The sequence below is a fragment of the Meleagris gallopavo genome, chromosome 2, assembly GCF_000146605.3.
Source record: "Meleagris gallopavo isolate NT-WF06-2002-E0010 breed Aviagen turkey brand Nicholas breeding stock chromosome 2, Turkey_5.1, whole genome shotgun sequence".
Taxonomy (NCBI): Eukaryota; Metazoa; Chordata; class Aves; order Galliformes; family Phasianidae; genus Meleagris; species Meleagris gallopavo.
In genome coordinates this window covers 31,673,006-31,688,921 of record NC_015012.2, presented here as the reverse complement: position 1 = coordinate 31,688,921, position 15,916 = coordinate 31,673,006, and the positions used below count along the sequence as shown (strand labels likewise).

Here is a 15,916-nt window from a genome sequence, read left to right as displayed (position 1 = left end):
AAAAAAAAAAAAAAAGTGATATCATAACATGTGTCAAACAAAAGAGTGAAAGAGTGCCAAGTAGTGAGCAAAGCAGAGCATAAAACAAATGAAAATGGTATTATAAGATCTGAATGCATTGTATGTTGATGGCCACTGTAGTCTTGTCATTCTTCAATTTCACTTGTATTCCTTCCTTTAACAGGCCTACTTAAAAACAGACACTACTTTCCATATTTGTAATGAAAGGAGATGTTGAAAAATGTCTCTCTCTCTTCTCTCTATTCGGAGAGAAAACTGGAGATCTCAAAAGTATTACTTACATTGAACAAATTTATTTGGTCTAGGTGAGTTCTCTCCAGTATCACCTGAAATAATGCACTGAAAGTGGCTTTATTTCTCTGCTAAAAGAATAAGAAAGATGAGCTTGAGATGCAAATTTTCAGTTCTTCCAGTAGAATTGAGGCCTTTCTCCCTTGCAGGAGTTTTGGAGGGCTGTAGCTGCTGCCCCTTGGTAAAACCAAGAAAGCTGTTATTCTTTCAGCCCCACTTTTGGCCTTTTCCCCATCGTCTCATCAGAATAAACAGTGCACGAAGCCTATTTTGAGACCAACATATCCAGCAATTCACCTTCTGCAAAGCCATTTTTTCTTATCACAACATGAGAAAGATTTCTAAAAAGATTTGAACAAAGAAATACTCTTACAGTATAATATTAGAAGCTTACTTTTAAATTCAGAAAATGCTTACTATTTGCAAAGGTAAGTAGTGCTACACTGATTAGTGCATAAGGATGGTTCAAGATCTCGACTGATTTTCATTATATGTCATAGCAGACCTTTAAGGCAGATAAGCATCCCTTCTATGCAGCTGCAAAACAGAAAAAGAGGAATAAATGGCTTACCCAGGGTCATCCATAAAGTTACAGGTAAAGACAAAATTAAAACTCAGGAGCCCTTTTCCCATTCATTTTCATGCTTATCTGTTCTGTCTCTTCATACTTCTTCTCTGGTAGCCTAGCAAAGAATGTGCTAGCAGAAAAGATGAAAGCATTTTAGGTAATACTTTGAACTTGGAATGAATTGTCAAATAATGGAACTAGTAGATCCTTGTAATGAATGCAGCTTTAAGGAAAGGCTTTAAGGAAACAAAACCAAAAAAAAGAACAGGAACACATGGAGGGTATTGCATGTGAAAGTTTAGGGTTGGGTAGCAAAATGTAGGATTAATCTTGAACTTGATTTCCAGGCATCTCTGTAGTGAGAAATACAAATATTTCGTTTAAACAAGAGCCCTCTTTATTAATTGTGAATTTTTATTCAAGCATTTCCTACTTAATTCCTGTATATACTGAAGTAGTCCAGAAAGTAAGATAACAACATAAATCTTTCTCATCTGAAAATCCTCTGACTTTAGAACTGAGTTTTCGTTTCCATCCATTGCAATGTAGATCATTCTGTGAACAACAGTGCTACTATAATTAAACCTCTTCCAGTTGGCAAGGGCTATGCAGCTTCAATTTTTTATCTTTTTAGTAGCTTTTAATTGATTTTTATTTTATTTTATTTTATTTTAGGTAAAATATTCAATTATTAAGCATCTCAGTACTTTAATCAGTTTAATGGGTAAAAATAAATCTCATGGCTACATTTCTTTCATGTACGTTGCATGTACTGAATGATAAAGGTTCCTTGATCATGTCTTTATTGTTAAGGCAAAGTTTGCTCTTTGCAAAAGCAAAGCTCTTACCAGAGATTAAAAGTATATTCTTTGAAATAGTTTACTATAAAGTTAGAAGAAAAGAGTATTTTTTTCTTAGTAAAAAGAGAAAGCCTGAAGTATTATCTGTTTTTGTAGAAGAGAAATGTTAAATGTTGTGAAAAAATGGTATGTCTAGTTTGCAGTTGTGATCCTTCATAAGCTTTTAAAGATTTAAGTAATCAAAAGACTTGTAACGTGCCAGAGGGGTGATCAGATAGCTAATAAGATGAAGACAGAATCAGACTTCTGCTTATTTAATTCTCTGTTTTATCTGTGCACTGAAATATTTACATTGGCAATGAATTCTTGTAAGCTTAGACCAGAACATGATGCCTTTATGCTCTTAAATGTGAAATGCAATTAGTGCATGGTTGGCTTACTAGTCTAGTGTGTGATTAATGCTAGGCATGGCCACAGAATAACAATCTAAATTTGGGAGTGCCCTACTGAAGCAACAGAATGCAATGCACTTTTCACCTCACAACTGCTGTTCACACAGTAGAATTAGAATTTTTTCCTTTATTTGAAGAAATGAAAACCCTTACCTTTTGGTGTCTAATGTGATTACTGTATAACAGAATATATAACAAACAAATAACAAACTGTTTGGTTTGCTCTAGAAAAAAGTTGTCTTAAATATCTGTTGTTAGTTCCTTAATGCTTGTCATGGCAATTAATGGAGGCAGAGAGGAGGGAGTAAGCTGGCTTTTAACCAAATTCTCTGCAAGTGCAGTCCTGTAGGGCTAGGTTGTCTAATGCTATTACTAATGCTAATTCTAAGTTTTGAGTAATCAAATTTCCTTTTCTTGGGAAAACTGTTCCAAAGTCATTAAAAAAACACTTGTCAGTAAGTTATTTTTCTAGCGTTCATCTCTTAATTTTCTTCTTAATGTGATTCCATTTTTTGAATGGGATGCAAGCATAAGATCCCTTTACAAATCCTTCATTTTTTGTACTTCAAATATTTGCACTTTTCCTACTGAGCTAGTTAAAAATTATAGTAAGAATGAAGTGTTATGTTCTCATTAACATATATTAAAGCTTTCAAAAGCAAAACACTTGAAGAAGTCATTTTTCTAAAGACGATTTTTCAGACATGATCAATCAATTTTACTGATTGGAGGAGGAGGAGTAGAAGACTGTATAGCAGACATTTGGTTTTTGACATCTCGTCTGAATAGGAAATAAAACAGTTCTCATAAAAGCAAGAAAAGGAATAATTTCCATGCAGGGGTGAACACAGCTTTCCTTTTAGATAAACTAGCTATGATAGAAAAATGACAAGTGTTACAATGTCAAACTCTAATTCAGTGACAGACTGTATTGGAGCTCTTGGTTCATATGGTTCAAACAGATCTTTTTAAATAGAAAATCTGTACTGAGCTGAATTACATGCGACATTTTTGCAGTGGGAGACTGAGGTAAGATTTTGGACTGAACAAGAAATCATCTATCTAGCATATTTATCTTTTCAAAAAGCCACAGAAAGCATACTATCTCTTGCTTAGAAGAGAAACAATAATTTTATTGTTAGAGTGAGATAGCAACACTGAGATAAAGAGCTTTTGAAAATTGGTTACAGACCATAATAAATTGTCTGGGAGACCCAGTTTGTCTTTTCTTCAGTAATACTGTACATATTTTGAGCATACTTAATCTCAAGCATTTGTATATTTTTATGAGGGTATGAAAGTTTGATGCATCTTCAGACATAATACGTAGGTTGCTCTAAAAGTAATGCCTCTTATTTCCATGGAAACTCAACAGATATAAAGAGCATGATAACACTATCTGATAGTGTTTTGTAGCTGAGAATTTGCTCTGTTTTTCAATACAGTCACCACCAATAGCTCTGCATTTTCAGCAGTGATGAACAAAAGCCTGCATGCCACACTAGTAAAAATCTGCACCAGCACAAGTGACCCACTGTCATTGTCAATCTGCTGAAAAGCTCCACCCACCACCTCATTGTGCTCACGTCCACTGTTTAGGCTCCGTGAACATTCAGTAAGTGTCAGTGAATGTCAATGGGTGCCATTTTGTCTGCATGGAGGAATTCAATTTCATACCCTTGCTTCATGTGCACTTCTCTGTCAGACACCATTCTGTCAGTCTGCCTCTGCTGCCATCTGTCACATTAGCAACAAAATGTAACAAAGTATTGGCTGGAAATTTCTACTTCTACTGCCACCAACATCTGCCTCTGATGGTGTGGGCCAACATAACAAAATAAGAGGCATTACTTTTGGAGCAGTTCTTGCAGAATGGAAATAGCTGTCATTAGAAAGGAGTAATTAAAGAAAAAGAAATGACAGCCTTTGCAGATTATAAACTGCAGTGATAATTGCAGATGATAAACTAACAGAATTGCACATACTTCAATAATTGTGATGCTGCACTGTCATATGGTGAGTGTAAATCTGATGCCCTTGATTGATATTTGGTCTTGAGAGAGAATAGATACATAAGACTGAAAATTAGGATTTAGCATTAAACCAAAGGCCACTATATTATGTTGATACAGGAGTCTTGTGCTTGTTTGTGGTTTTGTTATGCATTTTTGATGGACAGCTTGGAACTTGATTCTCTCTAGACTTTTCCTCTAATGCTGTGTTGGATCAAGATATCCCAACTGTTCCCATTTCTTATTTTTTAATTAATGATTACAAGGTACTAAAATGGAATTTGTTATGATAAGTAATTAACTGAAAATAAATTTCTCCAGCAATTAACTGATATATCTTTGTTCTTTAACAGGCAGAAGAAATACTGAGGCGAGAGCTAGAGAAGAAAGAAACACCAGGGTTATATTGTTTGCTTGGTGATGTCTTAAAGATCACCAATGCTATGACAAGGCCTGGGAGCTCTCCAGGCACCGCAGTGCCCGTGCACAACGCTCTAAAGGCCTCCTCCATCTCCGCAACCGGGAATTCAGGGAATGTGTAGAGTGCTTCGAACGTTCCGTGCAGATCAACCCTATGCAGGTCGGGAAATGATACAGATGTGGCTGTATCTTCGTTGGTGTGTTGAGTTTTGAAGGATTACACTTTTTTAAAAGGCAGTTCTGTGCAAAAATGTTTAAATGACTGTTTTGTGTTCTACATAATTAGTACACTCCCACTTTAGAAAAATTTTAAAGTTTTTCAGTCTTGAAAATGTTATATCCAGAAGCTGTTTGGTATTTAAATTCCATGTCTTTTTCCAATGAATCTCAGTCTTGTTCTTATTCAAATGAACTTCAGATAACATAAAAAACTTTTAGAATGGACATCAAAATGAACATAAATTCTTCCTTTATCTTCCACTTCTCTAAACATCTCAGGAAATGCCAGTGCTAATCAAATCTGTACTATTACTCAGATACAAGACTTACTGAAGTCAAGATGACTCCAGAGAATGAAGGGCTGCAGAAGTTGGCCTATGGGGCTCAAAACTGAGAAATACTCTGCTGAGATGCAATTTTATTTTATGTCTTATCCAAAGGAAATTTTAAGTGAAAGGCAATGGAAGACAAATAGTCTAGTCCATATAAAAAAGTGAACATTTTCCTTCTCTAGTTGCTCATGATAATAGATCCATTAAAGATTCAGAAGTTCTATTAAAGGAAGATCTATTAAAGATTTGGATTATTTGTTTCAGACAAATAGGTTGAGTAAATGAGTAGTGTGAATTGACATATCACTGTCTTCTAAAGTGTATGTATATTCTGTCACTGGAGATTTGAATTGTTGATTTCTGTTATGGAATGTCTTGAACACAAAGAGCAGGGAGGGAGGTGATTCTAAATTCATGAACTTACAAGGAAATACTAGGAAAATTCATTCATTAATTGTTTAAATAATTGGGAATAATTTATAAGGAAAATAAGGACTCTATGTCACAGAGACTTTCTTTTGAGTGTCAGAAATTTTTTTGGAAGAAGTCATGTAGCATGTGATTCCCCAGAATATCTGATGGATAAGCCATTCTGTGAGACTTCCTTTAAACCTATCTATTCTTTGTCAACCAACTGGTGGAGGTCTCTGAGGTAGGTCTCTGCAAAATGAGGCAACCACCATATTAGACTCTGGAGAATCAACAAAGGGATTAAAATCTCACTGTTCAAATATACCTGAAATCCACCTTCATGAGCACTGCTGCTCACAGAATGACTTGTTTCTGTGTGTGCCTAATAGGTGACAGCTGTGTTTCTCCTGCACTTTCACTAAGAGCATCTTACAAGGATGGACTGAGACAATTCCAATGGGTTAGTGGAGGAGAACAGGAAAGGAGATACAAGAGCTCATGCAGTGAGTTCTCCAAATGTGAAAGAAAGGCTGTGTAAAACAAAGCTTACAGATTGTTAAATTACAGATTTGTTCCAGATAAACTGTTCCAAAATTAAGTAATTAAGAAAGTACTCAGGTAGGCTTTCACTCAAGTAGAGCTCTTAAAACTGCAATTACTAATTCAAAAGTATAATTCCATTCTGCAGGTGATAAATGGCTTCTGAATTAATACTAATATCAACATACAAGTATTATAATGAAGAACTTACTAGTTTCTAAACAAAACAAAACAAAACAAAAGCATGTATTTTTCCTTATCTAAATAGTATAAATTGCTTTAAAATGATTATTTTTTAAGTATTCAGTTATACTTTTAACCAATTGTTTTGGAACTGTGTTCCCACTAATATAAGTATTTAGACTTAAATAATTTCATAATCATATAGACTTTAATAAAAACTTGTCTGGAAATTCCTGATGAGCACTTTTAACAGAGTCTAAGCTTAAATTTTCTTCTTCTGCTGGTCACTGTCTTCTGTCTTGAAAAGGAAAAAATTTCACAGATCATTTTCATGTGTTTTTTCAATCAGCAGTGAGATTTGAATCTTTTGCCAATGCTTTAGATCGGAAGATTTTTTTTTTAATTTACAAAAAAGAACGTTAACCTAGTTCCAAAGTCTTGACAGAACCTTTTTTGAACTTTGGATGAAGTTTCCTTTACTCTGCCTTGCTTTGATCATTCTACTCTCTTACTCCACTTTTCATGTCCAAGGAGTTATCAATCTAGAAAGAAGAGAAAGGGGAGTTAACCACGTAGCAGCTATTGACAGTGCTGTCTCCTGGAAACTGAGTGGACAAGAGACTAAAAAATGAGTCTGCACTAATTTAATTTCGTGCTAATTTTGCCCTCTGAGATTTGGGAAACAATTTGTTTTTTATCTGTATGCAGTTTCTTCTCAGAGAGATGATTTTAAGGATTGTGGAAAGAAAAGTAACAGGCTGACTATCCTGAAAAGTAGTATTCCTGATTGCACTGATAAGATATAATTGGCAGAACTATCTCTACATCCACATGATTCAAGGATCGGTCATCCCACACATACTCCTGAATGCAAAAAGATGTTTATTGCTAGACTTACTCAGTTCTTTTCTTGATGTGTTGAAGATTGCCTACCTGGGTGCCAGATACGGCACGGATGAGTGTAATACATTTATATACTGGGATCTCAGCTAGGTTTTGAACCAGATTAACAGTAAATTCCATAGCAGGTAACTCAGATTAATCCAGCTGGATCAGACATTCTTACTGTTGGGGGCTGAAAGACAGTAAAATTAGACTGGTTTGGAGAGAGTTGCGTAAAATATCTGCCATAGAGGTCACAGTTATTCGGTAGAAGTAAACAGTGCCTTGCAGATCCTACAATCATAGAATGGCCTGGGTTGAAAAGGATCACAATGATCATCTAGTTTCAACCCCCCTGCTATGTGCAGGGTCCCCAACCACCAGACCAGGCTGCCCAGAGCCACATCCAGCCTGGCCTTTAATGCCTCCAGGGATGGGGCATCCACAGCCTCCTTGGGCAACCTGTTCCAGTGCGTCACCACCCTCTGTGTGGAAAAACTTCCTCCTAATATCTAACCTAAATCTCCCCTGTCTTAGTTTAAAACCATTCCCCCTTGTTCTATCACATGAGCTAACAGCTTGGTCAGAAACATAGAAGTGTTTCTTGTAAAATGTGGTTTCCTCAAAATAAGTTTCCTAGTATTTGCCATTTGACTTAGTAATGCTATAATGTGATCAGGAATTTTTCATAAGATAAAGCAAAATATTCAAACCTTTGAATAACTGTTCCATTCTTCTTAAATGCAGGTATGTTGTTAAGGAGCACTTCATGTATGGTTAAATGGTCTTAGTATAGTCAACATTTTTGTTTATTGATATTTATGAAAAACTTGAACCTAAAGTTTTCCTATATTTTCCATATGGGATATTATTTATTCCAATGTAATATATTGTAACTGAAATCAGGTAAAACAACCAAGAATAGTGTGGATTTGGGCATCAAAGCAAAGTGATTTATTTCATGCAGAAATATATATATATATATATATGTATGTAATCATCCATTTTTCTCTCCAGCTAGGTGTATGGTTTTCCTTGGGCTGCGCATACATTGCTTTAGAAGGCTATGAAGGTGCTGCCAAAGCATTTCAGCGTTGTGTCACATTGGAACCAGATGTACGTACATTTCAACAAGCGATTCAGATGGCTTATCTAAAAGCAACAAGGATGTTTGCATTATAAACAAGCAGAGCAATAATGAAAAACTTCTTTAAACTTTAGCCCTCTGAATAACTTAAACTTGTGCATAAAGGATATATTTTTGTCATCAGGCATCATAAAAATTCTTGCCTAATACTTAACTTTGTCCAAGTATGTGTGTGTGTGAATGTTAAAATAAGTTTGAGCAGAAAATTCCTGTATGCTTCCATACGTTGCTGTAACAGGAGGAAAAAAAAAAGAGAGAATGGAACACAAGGAGAGGTAAGAAGAGAGAAAGAAAATACTGAATAGAAATACTTAGTCCTTTAAGTAATCAAAAGCTCTTGTGGGGAAAAAAGTCAAATAAGTGGTTATATGGCAGGCATTCTTTTCTCTTGGGGAAAAGAGCAACAGGTGATGATAGTGTAGTTTATTAATAAAACTGAAAAAACTTGGAAGAAAAAAGTGCAGATAACCTTGTATTTAACTGGAAATTTGCCTTTTTCATATACTGGCATTTTTGTTTCGATACAGTAGATTTTACTCCTCAAGTGTGTTCACTTATTTCTCCTGTACTTACTGCATTCGTATGAGCAGGCCAACTAACTTCTGTGCAGGGTTTGTGAGTAAAGGATGCTCAGTTGACACCTAGTTACAGGGAATGAAACCTATTTCTATACAATTATGTACAACAACATCATGACCATTTTCATTCACAAGATCATTTAAATGCTTCCTAATTCTGAGGATAGACTTTGAACAAGAGTACATTTCACTGCAATACCTGGATTCTACCATTGGGATTCAGTGGTGCGGCTTTAAACTGGCAGCACTGAAAGGTGATGGGCAAGTATTATCTCAGCATGTGGCTTTGCTGGTTTTACCAGAGGAACGATTGAGCTTTGTGTAATCCTTTTCAGCCAAAGCATGTGATAATTATATTTATTAATCTTAATGTAATATTTATTTAATGTATATATTTGCCTCTTGCCGTGTATTACATATGATATGTTAATGTATGGTAATATGCGTGATACTTTGAAGTACTTCATTTACATATTTTTGCCAAGTATATAATTTTTTTCTCTTTTTGTCATTATAGAATGCTGAGGCCTGGAACAATTTATCAACTGCGTACATCAGATTAAAGCAGAAGTAAGTACTCCAAAACAATTAGAAAATACTGCTTCCAAAATAAATATTTTTTTTGTTTGTTTGTTTTAAATAAATTGAGTTCTTTATTCTTACGATGTGATTAACTCATTTTTCGTAATTCTTGTCCTTTCAGTTCTCTCTTCTGGGTTGAATCACTAAGAAGTTTATTTTGCAGGAAGTACACGTTCATAAACTTTATAAAAGTAACAACTTCTCAGCTTACATTTTTTTCTTGTTCACTGTATTATGATGTACTAAATATAACCGGTGCAAAACATTGATATTAAATTTGGAAGCTAATTTGCCTATTTTAAAAAGATGTATCCATTTCAAACAGACCATATATTCAGACATTTGTCCTTGATAAAGGAGAAGACTGAGAAAAGGAGGGGGGAAAAAAAGATACCAAAATTAATTGCTTGCTTTTGCTGCAGCTGGACTCTTAAATCAGTCCCATCAGTTGTCAGTTGTGCATTTGGGTAAGGCTTAGCAGAGTCTCATACAACAGACAAATATAAAATGTATATGTCTTTTTGAAGACTGTATGCAAACAAGTTGCTGACACCCAAATGAATGGGAGTTTATTGTGTTTTGGTTTTCTTTGCTTTTTAAGAGTTCGCAAGTTTTCTATATTTTTAATTTCCTCAAGAAAAAATTAATTGTGATAAAAGCAGGCTCTACTATTCATCAGATAATTTTCTGAGTGCTTGGAGGTCTCTGAAATTTAAATCTCATATTTCTTAAAGCAGAATGGTTTCACCCCTCTGCCCTTTTTGGTGAAAGATTTCCAAGACAGGATAACTGGTGCTGTCTTCTGGTTCTTGGATGTGAACTAGTTCAGGTGATGCACTGGATAAAGACATTCCATCCTTATATATTATGTTAAGCACAGAACATAGAGGATTTCATTGGCCTGTGGACTAATTTGCCTCAGCTGTTACAAATGACCTGCTTTCCTTCAACAATTTTGCTCTGTCACTCAGCTCTCCTTGAGTGTAAGTAGCCAGTCTTTTCATACAATGGACTTAGATTGGCACTTCTTCAGAGTTTTCCCTGATTGAGCCACTCCAGACTTTTCATGATCCACTAGTTAGTTATCCCTTTTTCCTGGTTGGGATATTTACACTTCCCTGGACCTTCATTTTGAAACTCATCCAACAGTTTCTTTGAGCTGTCATTCTTCAGAAAAAGCACTTTGAGCAACATAAGTGATACAGCAAGCAAACTGCAAATTTTGATAATAAGCCAGCTTTATATGATTTTTATTAAAAAGAGATTTATATCATAGCTCCACAAAGATTTTTACTCCGTTTCAGGTTTTCATCTCAGGAAAATTACTCCTTTGTGCTTTTTCTGCTTTCCACAACTGTGCAGCTGAAAGTAGGCTTCAATCTCTTAACATCATAAGAACCATATCATCCTGTATCTAGCAAAGGTTTTCTTAAAATCTCAAATTTATTGAAACTTTTGGGAATACATATAAAGCTTTGAACAGCGGGCACACAGACTGTACTGACATATGCTTCATGTTGTACTAAGGCCCCTTATTCCTTCTTCCTCCTCTGTCAGCATTGGCCACATGTACTGCAGGAGGTCATAACCTCTGTAAACTGCAAGTCAGCAGCTTTCTACTCATGCACTTGATTTGGCCAAACTGTCTTATGTTACTCAGCAGGGAATATAATTTCTCTCTCCTTGAGTGGGGAATGGTAAAGAGTTGCCTAGAGTGGATCCATGTGGAAAAAAGCTGTATAGAAGATGCTTCTTGACTTGACACTGACTTTTCAGGAAGTATTTTGGTCACTTTTATTCCACAGTACTTTGACCTGCCTCTATAAAATTATTCACTGTGAGCAGCACATTTGGTGAGGGCTGCTAAAAGTGTTTGAGGCCACTGTCAAAAATGCACTTAGCAGCATAAGGAAATAGAGCATGTAAGTAAAGCTTCCAGCTAATGTAAGAAAAAATAATTAAAAACACTGGAATTCTGTGCAATGAGTATTTACGTCTGCCATGTGCAAAAAATAAAAGCTTTTATTTTTAAGTAGCTTTTATGTGATGAAATGGGTCAACATCAGTCTGTACTTGCCATGAATTTAGTTGTGAAAAGAAAAATTCTGAAGTTGGCTTTTTAAATTCTTTGTAATGTATTCTGCCACTGTTGTAAAGTTTTTTTCTCATGGTTCAAGTTAAAAATTCAGAAAAAAAATTGATTTAGGTGGCATGATTTTACTGAATTTTTATGTTCTGTAATGTATAATTTCAGTAAAATGTAATTGAGAGCTAACATAAAGAAAACTTCGTACTGAGGAGTGAACTGACCGGAAGGTAATTGGCAAGAGAAAATGAGGAAGTATCAATATTATAAATTATTCACTCTAACTTATACATTGGGTTTTAAACAGATTTTTTTTTTTTAAATAAACAGCCTTTTAGTTGATGCAGTGCCAGCTGTTGTTAATATATTTGTATACATTCTTCTTTTTTGTTTAGAATCAAAGCATTTCGAACCCTCCAGGAAGCACTCAAATGCAACTATGAGCATTGGCAAATTTGGGAGAATTATCTTCTCACCAGTACAGATGTTGGAGAGTTTTCAGAAGCAATTAAAGCTTATCATCGGCTCATGGACTTAAGAGAAAAGTACAAGGACACACAGGTGGGGAAGTTTTCATGTTAAGTCATTCTGTATGTTTTTCTTGTGAGACAGATTACTGCTGATACTGTTATCAGTAATGATAGTGCACATACCAATGAAGTTACATAGCCAAGCTATTTGAATGTATCTCACTATAAGACTTAAGTATTTAAAATAAAAATGAACAGGAAAGCCTTTTCCTCAGGAAATCCTCAGATTGCCTCAGGTTTTATAGAAGGATAACTATGAAACTGGCAGTTTTCAGGTCTATTCTTAAACTAAAGGTGCCATCTTTCCACACTGTTCTCGCATATCTCGCATAGAAATCGTATGCATTATTTAGCGTACAGAAAGGCAAGCTTTTCCCATGTGTTTGAAAATTCTACAGAAGGTCTCTTGAAAGCAAGTTATGTTTCATGGATTGAATGTGTTAGTATGACATTGATTCTTAATAATCTGGAACAAAGGAAAATATTGGCAGCACTTTGCTCATCTTTCACTTTTAGTTCAGTTAATTTCTATGTTTGTAAATGAATGCTTTAGATAAAATCCAGAAAGCCTACTTTAACAGTCGCCAGTGACATATTACCTTGCCTAAAACCAGATTCTGATCTAAGCAAGGTTCTGTGCACTCAGTGAAAATAGCAAGGTGAATCTGAAAGGAAATCTGAAGAGGTCCCTTCAGGAATTATCAGTGAACTGCATATGAGCATTTAGGGATTTTGTTTGTAGCGCCAAGGTTAGGGAATCCAGCTGTAGCTGGTCTTTGAAATCAGGGGTATGTCTCTTTTCTTATTCCATAAAATGATTTAAAGGAGCATTTGTAAATCTTGGGTGGTTGAGTTCGGTTTTGAGGAGAGGGAACTGCCTAGCTTTGGTTGTGGAAATGTATCGTTTGTTCATGGGTTTGGGAGGCCTCGGGGAGATGGAGTGCTAAAGCTTCTTTCAGATTACTGTTGAATAAGTTGTACATGAGTACAATACTATTATGAAGCCAACCACATATGGGATAGCATTACGTATAAATTATATATTTTGAGTTTTGTATGGCTGAATATTAAAGGTCTCTGAAACTCTGCATTAAAAGTATATATGAAAAACAGTCTCATATACAGTAAAGATTAGTCTGTTTAGCATATTGTGATTCTTGTGAGGTCTGTGATTATTCAGGGAACATTTTATAAATAATATGCTTTTTATGGCTTGTTTCCTTATGTGCTAATTCAAAAATATTTTTAGAGCTAATGTACTATATCTTTATTCTTTATTCTAATTGATGTTTGTGAAGGAATCAAACATCCTGTTTCTGCTCATTCTAGATATTTGGAGATGAGACATGCTCCTATTAAAATGGTTATTGTCAAGTTTTATGTAGGATATTTAATTAAAGTATTTGGGGATGTTGCCTCCAATAAATTTCTGGTTTTGTTCTGTAGCTTTTTCATCTCTTTTCCCTAAAACTTCTAATCTTGCGTTATTATTTTTACCCAGAATTATAGATATACTATGTATACTACAATTTTTTAATTATAACCTGATTTTAACTATATGTTCTGTTATGCGATACACTTTATGGCTCTCAGCGTAGCTCCTGATACAATTTACTCATGTAGAAGTATTTTACTGTTGGCCAAGGAAAAACTCAGAGCCTGATTAAGAGTTTTAGAGAGGCTTTAATCAGTAGTCTTTACAAGAAAGAGAAGAATGTTTCCATAACAAAACAAGATCAAAAATGAAGCACATAAAACTGTTGAGATTGTTTACAAAGCTCAATTTATGACCCACTCCCATTTGCCAACTAGCCTTCTCTAACAGAGATACGCTGTGAGCTTCTTCTGCAATTGTAATTTAATGAAGTACAATCACGAACTTGAGTAAGTGGAAACATGCACCTCGATTTCCATGCAACACAGTGCAATCTTCTTTTGGGTTATATTTCTTATTTGTAGTAGTCACAGATTTTAATTGATAGGCTATTAAGCTATATCGTAGTAAAGTAGAAGGTTGGAATTTGGAAAGAAGGCACATAAATACTCTTATTCAACTGAGTTTCTTCTAGAACTCAAAATGCATCTAATAAGGGTGTGTAATTGAATTTGTAATTCGAAATGTCCTCGGTTAGTGTAGTTAGAGCAATCATATTTGTAAATCACTGATTTTTTTTTTATTAAAAGTAATGCATTCCTATCTTTGTGATTTCTGTTGGGTCATTGCTGTCTTTTTCCACCAGATTTCTGAATTCAGAAAGGAGCTTTGAGAATTTTTACTTCTAATTTATTGTAGTTATTAAATAATGATGTTATCATTGTGGCAAAGATTCTAAGATTAGGATATCATGAAAACGAATTGACGTATGTTCAGATTCTGCAGACAAAATTTAATAAGGAAAAGCTTAAGTATTATTTATATAAATGATGAACAACACAATAAAAGATTATGGCAGAGAAAGTACTTTCAAAAGTCCCTGTTTCCTCATAATCCATTATAATATTTAAAGCATGCTTTTTAACCTTCCTTTCTTACTAGTTCTTAAAATTCTTTGAATTTCTTTAACTGTTTTTTTATTCATGAACTTACTGAGAAATATAACTTGAAAACTTCACTTTTATTGTTATGCAATAAATTGTACAGACTTGCTGAATTATTTGCAGCAGGTGGATCAGTCACTGAAAAATACCTGACGAAAAAGCCTTACCTGTTGTAACTGTCAATTAAGCCTCTGAATTATTAGTCTGAGGCTATAAATACAGCTGAGAGATTTCTGCAACTGCTAATGATGTTGCTTTGTACCACATGCCCTTTCTTGGAGCCAAGACTTTTTTTTTTTCTACTTGGAAAGCTGCAGTTCTGCGAATAACAAAGTTGTTTTGCAGGTGGAAAAGCTGTTTTGCTACGTTGCTTTCAGAAACCAGATCTCCATCCTGCACTGTGAAAAAAATGAGTTCAGAAATATGGAGAAGTAGTTCCTCCGCAATTTCGTATTCTTGAGAAACAGACAAAAAGTTTTTCTGTTACTTTTTCCATCAAATATTGTCCTCTTTTCAGTGATTCATATTGTCAGACTGTTTTTTAATAAGACTGTTTTTAATGCCTGCGAAGGCGTGTTTCAAGCGGATTCTGAGGAGAGAGAACAGGAGTTGATGCTTTGTCCTCTATAATAAATCCTTAATTTGGAGACTGGAAGGGCACAGGAGAGAGCTCAGTTGTCATTTTGGACCTGGTATCTGAGAGTTCCTTTTTTACTGAGCGCTGTCAGTCTTTATTTGCATTAGTTAAGCTTCTAGAAGTAGTTGGATGAAGTGAATTTTTATATGAAAGGAACTGTTTGGAGAACAATTCTGAAATAAGATTGATACCAGCCATAGCATTTAAAAACAATTATATTTGTTAGTATGTCCAGATGGGGTCTTTAGCATTCACAAAAGAAAAGGAGTGAGAAGAATATAAGTGGTGTGACATACTAAACAGATATTCTGCATGGTTGATCCTGTGTAGCATAGTTTATTAACAGAGGCAAAAGAAACAAACCCTACTACTTGTGTAGGATCCTGGGCAGCAGAGCACTGCTTCATTAGTTCACTGTATATGGCAGCTTAACTCCCTCAAAGGTATAAATTAACATCTAACACTCACTTAAGGCAACTGTCTAAAATGGAAAGCTGTGCTGGACTCCTAATACTTCTTGACAATTAGCACAATTCACTTGCTATTCTTAACAGCTTTATTTAACAATTGGGCACAGCCAAGTAGTGTTAATCATTAATTAGTATTTAATGGACCCTTTAATTTGGGGTTTCACACTGGCTGTATTTTAACTGCTGTAATGCTAATGCTTGTATGCTGAATAACAAA

General features: G+C 34.9%; 1 protein-coding gene across 1 annotated transcript; it reads left to right on the top strand.

Moving 5' to 3' along the window:
• The first annotated feature begins 4,483 nt into the window (after positions 1 to 4,483).
• LOC109363692 (tetratricopeptide repeat protein 27-like) lies at positions 4,484 to 15,916 on the top strand. The gene is made up of 4 exons (XM_019612776.2): positions 4,484 to 4,724; positions 8,149 to 8,247; positions 9,374 to 9,426; positions 11,920 to 15,916. The coding sequence occupies exons 1-4, from the start codon at positions 4,719 to 4,721 to the stop codon at positions 12,104 to 12,106; spliced, it is 345 nt and encodes a 114-aa protein (XP_019468321.1). The 5' UTR covers positions 4,484 to 4,718; the 3' UTR covers positions 12,107 to 15,916.

Bases quoted from the DNA above. Each gene is read 5' to 3' on its own strand.
- LOC109363692 (XM_019612776.2), top strand. The intron at 8,248-9,373 runs GTACGTACATTT...TTGTCATTATAG, and splicing joins GTGTCACATTGGAACCAGAT to AATGCTGAGGCCTGGAACAA. The intron at 9,427-11,919 runs GTAAGTACTCCA...TTTTTTGTTTAG, and splicing joins TACATCAGATTAAAGCAGAA to AATCAAAGCATTTCGAACCC.